At 59.8% G+C, this 15,118-nt stretch overlaps 1 protein-coding gene across 1 annotated transcript in view; it reads right to left on the bottom strand.

Moving 5' to 3' along the window:
• VAV2 (vav guanine nucleotide exchange factor 2) overlaps positions 1–15,118 on the bottom strand; it is a 192,278-nt gene that overhangs the window by 32,897 nt on the left and 144,263 nt on the right. The window contains 6 exon segments of the mRNA XM_017848951.1: positions 1,039–1,115; positions 2,115–2,210; positions 3,396–3,495; positions 9,382–9,482; positions 10,536–10,604; positions 12,386–12,484. Coding sequence (XP_017704440.1) covers positions 1,039–1,115; positions 2,115–2,210; positions 3,396–3,495; positions 9,382–9,482; positions 10,536–10,604; positions 12,386–12,484 — 542 coding nt within the window.

Here is a 15,118-nt window from a genome sequence, read left to right as displayed (position 1 = left end):
GGGCAGGACTGCAGCCCTGAGGGGAGTTGGCAGAGGTGTCCCGTGTTCCCAACGAGGGAGATGCTGGGGGAGCCATCATCCCTCCATCCAGATGTGGCTGGAGGGGACCTACCCCATGCCGGGTGCCATGCCTGACCTGGGGACACAGGTGACCGTGGCTGACACAGGCCTGGCTGGGAAGGGGCTGGCATGAACAACTGTGTCCAGGAGTAAGAGTGCCACCCACGGGGAAGCCAGTTCCCTGAGGATGGAACCCAGTCAGGGGCGATCCTCCCTGGAAACCGTCCTGTCCATGGCGAAGGCAGGATGAGCAGGACGCAGCCAGGTGACGAGGAGGAGGGTGCACCTGAGACAACACGTGGACCCGGGGAAGTGCAGGGCATGTGCAGGAGCCTGGGAGGGATCCAATCTGCCTGGAACTGTGGTAAACACAGCTACAACGTTGGGGGCAAGCATCCTGCAGAAGGCCTGGAGTGCCAGAGTGAGGAGCCTATGCCTGCTTCATGGGCAGAGGGAGCCATGGAGGGTTTCTGAGCAAGGGAGTGACATGAGCTAAGCTCACTCGGACAAGGGGAGAAAGGGAGGCATGGCTGGCTTGATGCGGGAGGGGGGTGTCCTTGAAACAGCCAGGAGTGAAGGAGTTCCCCAGGCAGGTAGCAGAGAGATGGCCCTGAGGTAGCATTTTAGAAGCAGAAGGCTCAGAGCTGGGAGTGAGAAGCACTGGGCCAGAAAGCCCAGAATGGAGGCGAGTGCCTGGGGGGAAAGCAGGGGGAGGGGAGGTTCAAAGGAGGTCTTGTTGGACAGGTGACGTTAGGACCCGGGACACCTGAGGGGGCACCTGACCTGCAGTGCCCTTCCACCCGTCACCTCCACCTCCTGTGGGTCTCACCCCCTGCCCTGCCCCGCCCCAACTCCTGCTGTCCCAGGAAAATGTCTATAGTCACAATCACGGCTTGTTAATGAGCCCAGTTTCAGTCCAAGACCACGCGGGCATGGTGTGCTAAGCTGCACGATGGCTTCTCCCCTGCCTCAGTTTACCCACTCACCTGCATAGCTTCCAGTGCTTCTTTGAGCTGCTGCCTCTCAGGCCGTTCTGCAGAATGGCTCAGAAGCTCCTGGAGGGGGGAGAAGAGTGTCATGTGTTACCACTCGGGGGTCCTGGCCTCTGCACTGACCCCTCCAGTGCAGGGGGTGAGCATAGAACAAAGTCCTCAGAAGAAAGCCACCCCACCTGCCAGCCCAGGCTGGGTTTGGCTGCCCACCACCAAAGGACAGAGAGTGACCCCTCCACAGGGGGACACCCCACATCTTGGTGGGGCACTCCCAGATCTTGTGGATAAAGGAAGGGAGTGACCGTGAGAAAGGACATGAAGGCAGCAAAAAGCAAGGCTCTGTGCCAGCAGTTCACGGGAAAAGGCCTCACAAGGTGGCTGGCAGAAACCACCGCCTTCCCTCCCAGGTCTGTCTTTCCTGAAGCCCTTCCATTTCCATTTCTGCTGTGGCCACCAGGAAGCTCAGAGATCAACCACAGTAGCTTTCTCTTTTTTTTTTTTTTTTGAGACGGAGTCTCGCTCTGTCGCCCAGGCTGGAGTGCAGTGGCCGGATCTCAGCTCACTGCAAGTTCCGCCTCCCGGGTTTACGTCATTCTCCTGCCTCAGCCTCCTGAGTCGCTGGGACTACAGGCACCCGCCACTATGCTCGGCTAGTTTTTTGTATTTTTTAGTAGAGACGGGGTTTCACTGTGTTAGCCAGGATGGTCTCGATCTCCTGACCTCGTGATCCGCCCGCCTCGGCCTCCCAAAGTGCTGGGATTACAGGCCTGAGCCACCGCACCCGGCCCACAGTAGCTTTCCTATTCCTGGTGTGAGGACACTTTTCTGTCTCCTTCAGTTTTCTGACCTCAATAGTGACTTGAGTTGTCTTCCCATGTATATTTACTGTGATAATCGTTCATCACACGCATTGAGCAGTGATAATGAACTAAGCACGAACTGATTTGTTTATATTCAACTTAATCTGTCTGTGGGCTGCATCCCACACCCCCTGGAAGCTGCCAGCCCTCATCTAACTCTGGCAGTGATGACCCCACAGGCACCCGGGGCCCAGGGCCTCACCTTCAAGAGCAGGTGGTATTTGAGCACCCTCTGCATGGGGACCACCAGCAGGTCTTGTAGTTTAAATTTTCCATCCTGGACCTTCAGCGTGCACTCCTGGGAGGGCGACAGGGTGATGGGAGAGCCCTCCCTGAGGAAAGCCTGAATCCACCCACCTGTACCCTCGCCCACAGAAAGGGGAGACCTAAGCCCAGAACTCGGGCCCAGACGTTTGGTTCTTCTCTAGCCAGGCTCCCAGAACCAGTCCATGCACCCGGTGTATGCAGAGGAATGGGCTTCACAACACGTGGGTGGGGGCGCGCCACCTCTCCCACCCTGCCGTATCTGCACTGGCCAGGCCGGGACGCAGTGAGACACGTGCGATGCTACAGGAACCCTCCCAGAGCGCCTGCTGGGCCTGCCTGGATGTGGCTTTGACTCTTCTGCCAGGCCAGGTCCTTTGGAGAAGGGCAGCAGGGTATCCCCCGTTGACCAGCCCCTCTCTGGTCTGGCCTCTGGGAGAAGCAAGGTGGAGCGCCAGCTTGCACTGAGCTGTGGGGGCCACTCCCAGGAACCAGGGCATTCCCCCATTCATTGTCTGAACTTGGGGGGCATCAGGCATCTCCACTGGGGGGCCACACTGCCTCCACCACTGCTACAGCCAGAGGGCTCTACACCAGGCTCCACGCAGAAAATAGGGTGTACTGACCAGATGGAGCCTGGAAACTCCAGCTGGGAACAGGAGGGGCTGGGAGGGGCTCACGTGAGAAACTAGATGTTGATAGAGACTTGCCCTGGGCCTGGGGTGAGGATGCATGAGGGGTGGGTGGCCCCATGGTTCCCAGCAAATGTTACCCAGGGTTCCCTGGGGTCAGCAGAGGCCAGGGTCAGGGGTCAGTCAGAGCCCCCAGTTGATAGAGACTCGCCCTGGGCCTGGGGTGAGGATGCATGAGGGGTGGGTGGCCCCATGGTTCCCAGCAAATGTTACCCGGGGCTCCCTGGGGTCAGCAGAGGCCAGGGTCGGGGTCAGCCAGAGCCCCCTGCTGAGTTAGATTCAGTCCCAAGGCCCTATCTCCATGGGGAGTCTCGCTGTGTCCTGGCCTGGGATGGTGACCTCCACCCAACCCAATCCCCAACCCAACACAATGCAAAAAAGAAAAATCTACAAAAAACCATTATATCACCATCCCCGTCACCACCTTCCCAACAAATGGGCAAGAGAGAGGCTGGTACCTAATGAGCTCCGGCCTGCAAGCTGCAACCTTAGAGCCAAGGCCAGGGCCAGTGCCTGGCAGGACTTACCTCGACTTTCTGCCTGAAGTCCTCCCGGCTGGCCAGGAGCTGGTTCAGAGTGTTCTGGGCATGCTCCATGTGGCTGCAGTACTCCCCGTAGATCAGGAGCCTGGACATTGCACACACACGCACACACACACAGGTTTAACGAGCTGCTCGGGGCTGCAGTGAGCCCGTCCATTTTTCCCAGCAGGCTGTAGGTGCGCAACCAACAGTCCCCTCCCCTGACAGCTCCCTGCGTGTGGACATATGCGACGGCCAGGAGGCTGCTTTACCCTTCCTGAAATGCTACCGGGCCGCAGGATGGCTGCCGGCGTGCTGGGAGAGGGGGTGCCCCGCTCTTCCTGAGTCCCAGGTGGTTCTAGGTCAGGTCCCAGCTGGGGATTCAGGGTGGAGCTCTCAACCCCCCATCCCACCCCTGAAAAGGGCCAACGCTGGAGGAAAGGATTCCTTCCTGGCATCGCCCCAGGAAGGAAGACCCCAGGAGGGCTCAGACTCTTGTCCCTAGGTCCTGAGCACCGAGGCCTGTGCTGGCTCAGGGCTCACCCTGGTGCTGTGCCAGCTGGGAAACCCCCAAGTGTCACCCTTGGTGCTTCTACATGGTGCCTGGATTCCACAAGCAGGGGACAACAGCAGTCAGTGACGGCCCCCTCCTCACCAGGGATGCAGGCAATCATGTGGCCCCTGGACCTGGGAGGACCAGCAAGGTCCTGGGAAGATGCCCAGGAGGACGGCCCTCGTGTCCTGCCCACCGCCTCCTCCTGGCCCCGGCATCGCTCTCCCAGCCACTCTGCTTCCCACTTCAGTGCCTTGTGCTGGTCTCTTCAGCCACAGCACCTTCTCCGTTGCCCTGCACTGGGCCCGCATCTCTACAAACTGGAACCCAGGGTTCCCGGCCTCTGGAGCCTCAGGGTCTTAGGTTACCAGCCTGAAATTTCATCTTGAAAACCCTGTCACCCCACCGACAGGGCAGTCCCAAAGAAGAAGAACCACGCCAGGTGACCATGTTGGTGACAAGGATGACAAGAGCCACCACTCGCCGAGGCAGCTGCTGCCAGGTGCTTTGCCAACAAGCCTGACGACTTTTTCTGCCCATTTGTAAAGATGGGTGTGATCAGCCTCACCCTTCAGGCAGGGCGACTGAGGCCTCCATGAACTTGCTAGGAGCTGACAGTCTGGCCTGCAGGGCTAGGCCGGACCCAGCGTCCTGGTGATGTGCTCTCTGGCAGGGCTGCGTGTTAGCGTCTGGAGCCTTCCCTGGCCCGGGAAGCCCAGTGCAGGCTCTCGGGACCAGGTCACCATGGCCTCTGGGCCATTTCTTTTTCCATCATGAGAGCTGCTTTGCCGTAGGGCACCCGGCCTGGGGCTCAGGGCAGGCAGCTGGGCCTGTAGCTTGGCTTTTGTGGAGGGCGGCCCTCTGGAAGAAGCGTCCTGATCATGGAGTCTTGATGCAGGGACAGGTTTCCATCCAGGTGGCTCTGCCACATGGGCCCTAGACAGGCCCCACTCCCCACACCTATGGGGTTTTGGACCACACAATGCTCACTTTCTTCCCAACTCTGGAGTTCTGGGCTCATAAGAACACAACCGTGGCTGGGAACACATTTTCTGCCCAGGGAGCATGTCCCTTTGTTGCTGGCTCAGGCACACGGACAGGCATCTTGACACACTTCCCACTCCCAACAAATGCTCAAGAGGCTGTCCTCACCGCGGCCAGGGGCGACAGAGGCCCTGACATCCTCCGAGTGCTGCATGTGGGGTCCAGTGGCTGGCACCTCCTCAGGCCGCCCGAGAATCCTCCCTCACAAGCCTGCAGGGACACTTCTGGCACTCAAGGCTGACGGTCCATGACTCTGATAAAGGACCTGAACCTGCTCGATGCTCACCTGGCCCAGCCACAGTCAAGCAAAGCACCCGTGGCCGGTCCCACAGGGCCCACATGTGGGGTCTGTACGGGTGTGTCCCGTGTCCACAGATCTGGGAGGTCTGTACAGAAGCATCACCATCATTGCAAAGGGCCTGCCTCCTGCCTGGTGCTGGGGCCGTGTGTTGACCGGGACCCACTTTAAATGGGAACCTGCTCCCTGGTTTCCACCTAAATGAGTCTGTTATTATACTGATCATTTTCATATAAAAGTTGGTGAAAACCTATCATCTCTGGAAGCAATCGAGAAAAAGGTTTTCCCCTTAAAAAAAAAAAAAAAAAAAAAAAAAAAGAACAAAAGCTTCAGAAGCCCCCGGTAGAGTAGGAGAGGGGAGAAGGAACAGAGGGACATTAAAGAGACCACCAGACAGCCTGAAAAGTGAGCAGACAAGACACGGAGCCCTAGCGGCTGCCTGCACCTGCCCCGCTCCAGATCGGTGTTTTCTCCACCGTAAGAGAATGATCAGAGCCAGGCACAGAAGACATGCCACACACACTGGGCATCAGTTGGTGCCAGGACCCGGGCTGGAAGCTCTGGGGCTGTGATTGTCACCGTTCTACCCATGGGGACACTGAGGCTCAGAGAGGCCCGTAGCTGAGAAGGGAATCACCAGCAGTCACCGACCCCAAAGCCCAGGTCCTTGGGCTGCACCCCTGCCTCCAGGCTGTGCCTCCCATCTGATGATGACACCAGACCAGAAGCACAGCAGGAGGTCCCGGAACTCTAAGGCCCCCAGTCCACCCCTGTGGCCCCTTTGAAAAGTGCCCCTGACCTGGCCTAAGGACTCCAGGTGGGGAAACCAGGGCAGGTGATGAACCTCGAGGCTTTCAGGGACAGGCCAGCGCGGGTTGAGGGCCACAGGCCATGGGCTCAGGTATGGACCAAGGATGCAGGAACAAGCGGGTCCACGGCTGAGCTGCCAGCTCTGGCCTCCGTTTCCCCATCTGGGAAGTGGGGGTTAGACAGAGCGAGAGCTAAGGCTTCTTGACTTCAGAGGTTCCCAAAGGCAGCCCTGCCAGAGGAGGTGGCCAAGCCAACCCCTACTGGGGGTTTTGAGGCCAGGGACTCTCCCTGCAGGTAGCACCCCGGAACCACCCAGCCTTGGACTTCGGGTAGGAACCATCCACAGGGCAGCCTCACTCGTTCCAGGATTCCGAGCAGAAGTCTCGGTGCACCAAAGCGCTCGCCTGTCTTGGATCCTTCATCTCCAAACGCACAAGGAAATCCCACACAGCCCCAGGGGAGGAGGGCATGGCCTTCATCTTGTTCTGTTCTGCTTTTCTCCCAAAAGTGCTTGTGCAAAGCTCCACAGAGAGCTCCTCTTGAAAGCCAGTCCGTGGCCTTCCTGCGGGGCTGCCAGCTCCCTGAGGCCGTTCCCTTTGTAGCTCTCCTGCCTCCACGTCCCCGTATGCCCCCACTCCCCCAGCATGACTCACTGCCTCACTCAAGGAAGCCACCAGGGGCTGGACTCCAGGCTCAGCCTGGCCAGCCCCAGCCACAGAGAAAAACCACATGGCTCTGTCTACATCCAGAGCTGCAGAATGCAAACTCCTTCCCAAGGCCCAGTGTCCCTCTGGGTGGGAGATGCCCCTTTTTAGGCCTACAGGGAAAGGCTAAGAGGAGCTCCTGCCTTTCTGAGGACCAAGGCTACATTCATAAAGGCATAACGTCAAAAAGAGGGAGGTGACTGTCCCCTGCCATTCAGGGCTGGTCACGCCACATGGGGACGCTACTCCACCCTTCACCCCTGACGAGCTGCCAGAACCCTGTCACAAAGCCCCTCAGCAGCTTCCTCATGCCCTCGCTTTAAAAAAGAAAAATTCTAAATCCTTCCCTTGACCTGGAAGCCCCTGCAGAACCCTCCAGAGTCCTTCCCTGAAAGCTCCTGCAGGACCCTGCAGTCCTTCCCTGGAGAGCTGCCCAGTAGGAAACTACTGAGCTCCTGCCTCTCACCTTCCCCCAAGCTTCTGCTCCCCCACCCGCCTCACCCCACCCCTGCAGGACTGTGCTCAAGGGGACCCATCCTCGGCTTAGCAGCCCTCACGGGTCTCCTGGGCTCTCCAGCAACGCCACAGCGCCCCCGAGCTCCTCTGTCTTGTCTTGGTTCTCATCCCTCCCAACCAGTGAGAGGCCAGTAGCTCTGTTCACTGTGTATCCTCGGTCCAGAGCTCAGTAGCCATACACAGCAGGCACCCTATGAAAGCTTCAGGACTCATCCAGCAAGCGAGAACCAGGACCTTGGGGCCGACTCCAAAATGAGAGGAATGGGGCAGAAAAGCTGGATGCTGGGATGGAACCACGATGACTTGGTGATGAGCTTTGATGAAACGCTGCCAGCCCCTTCCCCAAACAGACCCTGACTGACGGGTCTGGCCACAGGCCTTGCTCCCACGGATGAAGCCACCTGTCCACAGAGCTCTCGGGCCGGGCCTGTGACTGGATGCGCTGCCTACACTGCAGTGGCACTCCAAGGCAGAGATGCCCGCTGTTCCTGGGCAGGAGCCATGCATGCAAGGTCCTGCTGGTAGGACGGGGCCAGGGGTGTCACAGGGCAGCCTGACTGCGAAGGGAGGCTCCCGGGAGAGGGCAGGTTATCCACCCTGTCACTCCACCTCACAGCCAGCCATTCCTGCTCCGGGGCTTCAGCCTTTAATGGGCCTCAAAGTAAACCATGCTTCATCCGTGGCTCCCTCCCTTCCTGGCCGAGGGACAGCATGAACAAGGCACTGAGAAGGTCCGCTGTACCCCACACCTGCCAAGGACTGAGCCGCCAGCCAGTGCGACCCGCCAGCTGGGCTCTATCGGCTCACCCGCAGATGAAGGGAACACCTTGCTGGGGCAGGTTAGGGAGCTGTCCTCCCCCGACCCCTGCCCACTCTTACGCCTCCGGGGCTGGCCAGTGTGCTCACACCTGCTGGGCCTCGTCAGCTCTCCTGGTCACCTCTGCCACCTGACCACAAGCACTGCCTGCTCCATTGCGTCTCCGGGAACCCCCCAAGCCATGGCCCCTGGAGAGCAGGTTCCGGGACCCTCCTCACAGGGGACGGGGGAGCACCTTTCCTGGAGCTACAGAGCACACGGGGAAGCACCTGCAGGGTTTCCCAGGCAACGTGCCTGAGAATCCAGCCCTGGGCCTGTCCCCGGCTGCCTGGACAGGGAGGGGTGTGAGCTATGCTGACGGTCACCTGGCGGATGATGCAGGGGACCCTCCTACAGATGAGGGAGAGATGGACCTGGGCATCCAATGCCTGGCCCAGGGCCGCGTGGTCAGACGCGCCTGTGGGGTCTTGTACAACTCCCCAGGCCCCACAGCAGACCCTTCCAAGAGTGGACCCCGGACATGGTATTTGTAACAAGCTCCCCAGTGGCTCTAGTGAGCAGCCAGGTTCAGGAAGCATTAGCATAGACCCCTTCGGGCACCTCCAAAGGATCTCCAAGGGACAGAGAGCTTGGTACCGTCCCCTGATGGGGCTCTCTCGCGACTTCCATGGCTGGAAACGCCATCTCCCTGGCCTCCGACAGCCTGGGCATTGTCTAACCCCCAGAAACGCCATCTCCCCGGCCTCCAACAGGCTGGGCATCGTCTAACCCCCAGAAACACCATCTCCCCAGCCTCTGACAGCCTGGGCATCGGCTAAGCCCCAGAAACGCCATCTCCCCGGCCTCCAACAGCCTGGGCATCGTCTAAGCTTCACGTGCCACCTCCTTTCATCCTTGTCCGCATCCTAACTTTAAAGAACCAGCCACAAAGGCACAGAAGGGAGAAGCAGGGGCCCAAGATCTCCACTGGGACAGCCAAGCCACTCGGATGGCGACCCCTCACAGCTAGGTAGAAACGTCCAGAATCTGGATCCTGCCCCTGCCGAGCTCCCACAGGATAGGAGGCTCCACATCCTCTCCATCATCCAGGCTGTGGCTTGGGGTGGGCGGCATCCTCAACAAGGGAGGATGGGGTCCAGAGGAGGCGGCCCCTGTCTCGGGACACCCCAAAACCCAAGAGTTCCACTTGTGTAAACTCTTCCGCAGACAGGGAGGGGCCAAGGAGCCCCAGAGGGCCAGCAGCCACTCACCTTTCCTTGAAATCGAGAAAGACCTTGGCCAGTGTGCTGCCCCCCACCATCATGGACACGTCGATGGCCCTCAGGAAGCTGTGATGCACCTTGATCAGGTCCTGGGTTGAAAAAGAGCTGTGAGTGCCTGGCCAGGCCCACCCAAGGCTAGACGGGAGCGCCACCCTTAAGGCACCCCTGTGGTTCTGTGGTTCCTGTCAAGGGGGTGAGGGGCCCGGGTGCTGGGCCTGCACCCCACATATCTGTGCATGCCACGGTGTGATTCCGGTAGAAGATTCTATGGCAATGGTGCACAGAAGAGCCAGTATGTGCGGGAGGGAAGTCGCCCTCAGCCAGCATCAGCCCATCTGACACACAGCGGCCGACTCAGGGCAGGCTCTACAGACAGAGTGGGGCGGCACAGTGCAGTACCCCTGTGCCCAGGCCGCACCCCAGGACCCCCATGCCCACCCCAGGCCCCTTTCTGTCTGCCGTCCTCCATCCGGACCACAGCTCAAGGCCAGATGAACTCTGGGTCAGAGGCACAGACTACAGGAAGCTCTGAGGTCCAAGCCAGCCTTATCCAGGGCAGTGACCAGAGCCCACCCTTGCAGCTAATGAGACACCCAGGGAGGCAGGACACAGCCACTGCATGAGCTGCTGGCACCTGTGGCCACCAGGCCAGGAGGAAGGGCCAGGAGCAGCGTGTCCCTGGAGGAAGCCCACCCACACGTGGCCGCCGGAGCCTGGTGCCAGCGCCCTGCTCTGCTAACCACATCAAGGTGACTCTGCATGGGGAACTGCCTTTCTATGACAGCGTTCAGACACCCGCAGGGCAGGCAAGGGGGTCTGCTCAAAGGGATGGAGGGACACGCTTCTCTCTGGCCGCTGACAAAAACTTCATTTACATTCTCAGGGTCATCCGTGCCTCCAGCCATGCATGTCAGTGCCGCCCTCACCCCGCAGACAAGGGGAGCCCAGAAACCTGCTACCCTGGCTCCTAAATCCAAAGACCGTGGAGAGAGGGGTGGGGGCTCCTCCTTCTGGCCAGCACGAGCCACAACGGAGCTGCAGGGGTGCAGCTCTCCAAGGCCCTGGGGACAGCAGGACATGTGTGGCCAGTGCCGAGTTAGAGCCCAGAGCCCGGCATGAGCGAGGGGTGCCAGGACCCTTACCTCCAGGTTAATGAAGACAGCCGCCATGTCCGCTGGGCTCAGCACCAGCCGCAGGGGGCTCATGTAGTTCTGGAAGAGAGAAGTCCGCCAGCTGCTGTCGCCCACCCTCTCAAGGTCACAGCTGCTGGGGAGGGTCCCTGGGGCAGCTCCGAGGCAGGCACACTGGGGTGCTCCATGCTGACTGGGGTACACCTGTGTTCTGGCCACATCGGGCTCCATTCTCTGGGGATGAGTTCAGGGCGGGGAAGTGTGTGGGGGTAAAGATTCTAATGCTCCCAGCATGACAGGGGCAGAGTCCTGTGGTGGCCACTCATACACAGGGTGGACATGGGTGCTATGGCTGCCCTGAGGTGGGCGTTGGGGTTTTGGCTTGCGGTGTGGGACTGAGACCCAGGAAGCAGGGCCATCACCCCGGGGAGTGTCTGGATGGACAGGGCTGTGGTCCCCACCCAGCACTCAAACACTGAGCTTGTGCTCCTGAGCACGACCCCAAAACTGTCATCAAAAGGGATGCTTTCCATCTGGAGAAGTGCCGGCGGGGGTGCAGGCTGGGACCAGAGTCCTCCAGTCCCAGCCTCAGGCAGGATGTGAAGTGAAAATGAGGACGTGTGAGGCTGCCGACCCTGCTCTGGAGGCCTGGGGAGGCCCTGCCACCCTCTCCTCTCCTGCTCCCCGAGTGGCTTCTGGTCAGGGTGGCCAGCAGCTCTGCAGGCATCCTCTGGGCCCAGCTGCGGGACCACTCCTTGGCCACCCCATGACGCAGAGGGCATTGTCCAAGCAAACACACCCAGGTGGCGGCCCCAGGCACGGTGCAGACAGACCCCAAGAGCCCTCCTGCTTTCTGAGGCAGCACTCAGCCATAGAGGGATGCAGAGGCCGGCAGGACCCCAGCAGAGGCCGACCTCAGAGCCAGGATTCTCGGAAGGGGCGGGACTCTGCCAGGGCATGAGCAGGGCTTCAAGGGAGCTGGAAGGACCTGGGCCAGGATGTACAGATGTGAGTGCAGAAAGGCCGCTGGCCAGGGACCAGAGGATGGGGCAGCAGGAGGGGGCCCGGCCGGAGCAAAGCCAGCCTGGGTCCAAGGGGGCAGACCAGGTCTCCTGGCTGGAGGCACCACGGCCACCCTGGACCCCACACCACAACCGGAGGATAGAAATGAGACTCCAGCTTTAAAACAAGGTTGGTTTTTCTCCCCAGTAAACACTAGCAGTTGGCAATGAAGACTCAGAAGTGCCGGGGAAATGTCCCAGAGCCAGGCCGATCAGGTGCCTACAGGAGGCCCGAGTTGGGTAGGGCAGGTGAAGGCACATCCTCAGCCCTCTAGGAGCTCAGCAGGCCAGCGGGAGAGGACTCAGATGCACCAGAGTGGAACAGCTGGAGTCTGCAGCTCTGGTCACCGGGCCCGACCATGCCTTGTGCAGGACACTCCCAGCTCCCCATGGGAGCTTTCTTCCCTTTTCCAGAGGCAGAGGCTGAGGGTGGAGAGGCTGGGGAGCAGCTCTAGGTGGGATGGGGGGGGAATACATGAGGAGCTAGCTCAGCGCCTGCCTTAGAGCAACGTTCAGGAGCTGAAGCCGTAATCCCACCCCGACTAGGCTCGGAGGAGAGGCAGGGACAGGCGCAGGCTGGGGCTTCAGGGGTTGCAGAGGAAAGGAGAGGGCACCCTCCTTTTGGGTAGGGGATACCCGGAGGCAGAGCTGGGACGGCCACCAAATCTCCTTCGCCTGTCAGAGAGGCCCTGTGGCCCTGCCTCCGGAATGCACTCCCAGGGGATGGACGGGATGCACTCCCAGGGGATGGATGAACACAGTGGCCGCTGCCATTTTCCAGCAGCCACCGCCCGCCCTCACCTTCTCTATGTCCTCCAGGGTGCGGTAGTACTTGGCCTCGGTCTCCTGGATCTCCAGCAGGCAGCAATTCCTTTTGTCATCCTCAGTCATGCTCATTTTCTAGAGGAGGGAAGGGGGTGTCAGCAGGACCCCACAGGCCCAGCCACCTGCCACCTGCACATCTGCACCGTGACACCCGGACACCACCGCACACGAGGACACCTCCTCGGGTTTGGCCACGAGGTCACTGAGTGTGCAGTGCTGCAGTCGGAGGGGTGACAGAGAGGGCCAACCCCTTCGCATCCATTTTGCAGATGAAGAAACTGAGGCACGGGGAGGGGACATGACATGGGGACAGTGCCAAGGAAGGCTTGGAGGCAGAGGCTTCTACAATCCCAGGCTCCTACTCCTCTGATTCTGAATCTCAATTCTTTGCCAGACTGGGGTGAGGGCCGTGGAAGCTATCCCCTCCCACACAGGAGCAGGAGTGAGTTGCTAAAGCACCTACTGCGTGCATAAGTCCTCCCTATACAGCAGACTGTGTGCTCAACTCCATGCAGACCACATCCACTGAGACATTGCATGTCTCAGTACCAGCCACCTGCAGGCTGGACTCTTCCCCCAAGTGTCCACTGGTTTCTAGCCAGGGGGCCTGAGATGACCCCACCTCCACCAGCAGGGTCCCTGGGGCCTCCTCCAGAGCAGGGCCTGCCCCCACCTCTGGTGGAATGTGGCCGGGGCAGGACTGTTCAGAGGTTGCCTGGCCAGTGGTCCAGGGTGAGGTGACAGGCGGGGTCACTGTGGGGCAGTGGGGGATTTTCCCAACACTATCTTGAAGGTTCTGTTAGGCTGGGTGAACCACATCTGTCAGAAGGCTCTGGAGAAATGGTGCTGAGACCCACAGCACTTGTGTCAGCCCTAAGACCATCAACATCCTCCAAGAAATCCCCAAGGCTCCCCTTGGGTCTGCCAGGCTGCAGATCTCTAAGGCAACATGCAAGATGGGGTACAGGACCACGGGGGTGCTAAGGGTCTGTGATGCCTGAAGTCACGTGTGCCTGACCATGTCTCCCTGGGGGCAGGGTCTTGAGTTTTCTCAGAGAGGTCTGAGCCCTCCCTGAAAGGTCAAGAAGATCGTGCAGGCAGGACGTCCCCAGCCTCCCCTTCCAGGCCACTCACCTGCATGTATCTAATCTGCAAGCGTGGAGAAAGAAACCAGAAACAGCACCAGTTAGCAGGGCCCACACTGTCCTTGCAACCTGGGCCTGGGACATCAGGAACACCACCCCACAACCAGCCAACAGACCTGAAGCCACATCACAGCCCCTCGTGCTGCCCAGCTGGGCAGGGTGACGGCTCAGGGGCCAGAGCCTCCACAACAGACCCCTACTCAGGCTCTGGAAGTGGCACCTGCCATCCTCTGGCTTTACCTTCCTTTGGGGAAGTCACCATCTCTATTACCTTCTACTGGGGCTGTTCAGAGAGCTCCAGACATGACAGGGAAGGACATGGAAGCAGCTGTTTTATCTCAGAGGACCCTGGTACGAAGCAGGAACTGCCCCTTGCCCCCAGCCCTTGCCTGGATAGACTGGACAGCTCGAGACCAGCAGGACCAGCGCTGGGCACGAGGACACTATGCAGAGCTTGACAGCAGGGTGCATTCCACCCCAGACACAGGCAACGCTGTTACCCAGCCTGGCAGGTTCTGTGGACACTCCACGTCCCTTCACATGTTTTCTCAAAGAGGTCTGAGACCTCTTCAGAACCAGGGACAGCAGTGGGCTCCAGGGAGCACCCACTCTCGCCAGGCATGGATGGGGGTCTTGAGAGAGAGGGGCTGCATGATCCAGGGCCAGGATCCCCCACACAACCTCACAGGCAATGCACCCACCTGCTGAAGTTTACCTGCAGGATGCCCAGCTTTCTTTTCTTTTTTTTTTCTTTTTTTTTTTTTTGAGACAGAGTCTTGCTCTGTCGCCCAGGCTGGAGTGCAGTGGTGCGATCTCGGCTCACTGCAAGCTCCGCTGCCCGGGTTCACACCATTCTCCTGCCTCAGCCTCCCGAGTAGCTGGGACTACAGGTGCCTGCCACCTCACCTGGCTAGGTTTTTTTTGTATTTTTTAGTAGAGACGGGGTTTCACTGTGTTAGCCAGGATGGTCTCGATCTTCCAACCTCATGATCCGTCCGTCTCGGCCTCCCAAAGTGCTGGGATTACAGGCTTGAGCCACCGTGCCCGGCCAAGGATGCCCAGCTTTCAAACGACCTGGGGAGTGAACTGGGCTTGACCAGTCAGAGCTCATTCCCAAGTCCAGACAGCTCGCTGGCCACCTTGGGACCTCTCAGGCCAGCTCTGGGGAGGTGAGGGGAGCCCCCAGCAGCAGGGCCATGGGTCAGCCTTCCAGCCCAAACAGCTGCCCAGCCAGGCTCCCCAGGAAGGCAAACTGGAGGCCCTGCTGCCTCCACAAAGGGCCATCATCCCTGTGGGGAGACCCCCCGGTAATGGTGGGGAACAAAATTCAGCTCAAGACCCTTCAGGGACAAGCAGAGAAACCTGCTCTTAAGAGTCAGTTTGGGCCGGGCGCGGTGGCTCAAGCCTGTAAGCCCAGCACTTTGGGAGGCCGAGACGGGCGGATCACGAGGTCAGGAGATCGAGACCATCCTGGCTAACATGATGAAACCCCGTCTGTACTAAAAAATACAAAAAACTAGCCGGGCGACGTGGCGGGCGCCTGTAGTCCCAGCTGCTTGGGAGG

Source organism: Rhinopithecus bieti, unplaced genomic scaffold (assembly GCF_001698545.2).
Source record: "Rhinopithecus bieti isolate Rb0 unplaced genomic scaffold, ASM169854v2 scaffold_2205, whole genome shotgun sequence".
NCBI lineage: Eukaryota > Metazoa > Chordata > Mammalia > Primates > Cercopithecidae > Rhinopithecus > Rhinopithecus bieti.
Note: the sequence above shows the minus strand (reverse complement) of the source record. Positions and strands in the feature narration are given on the sequence as shown.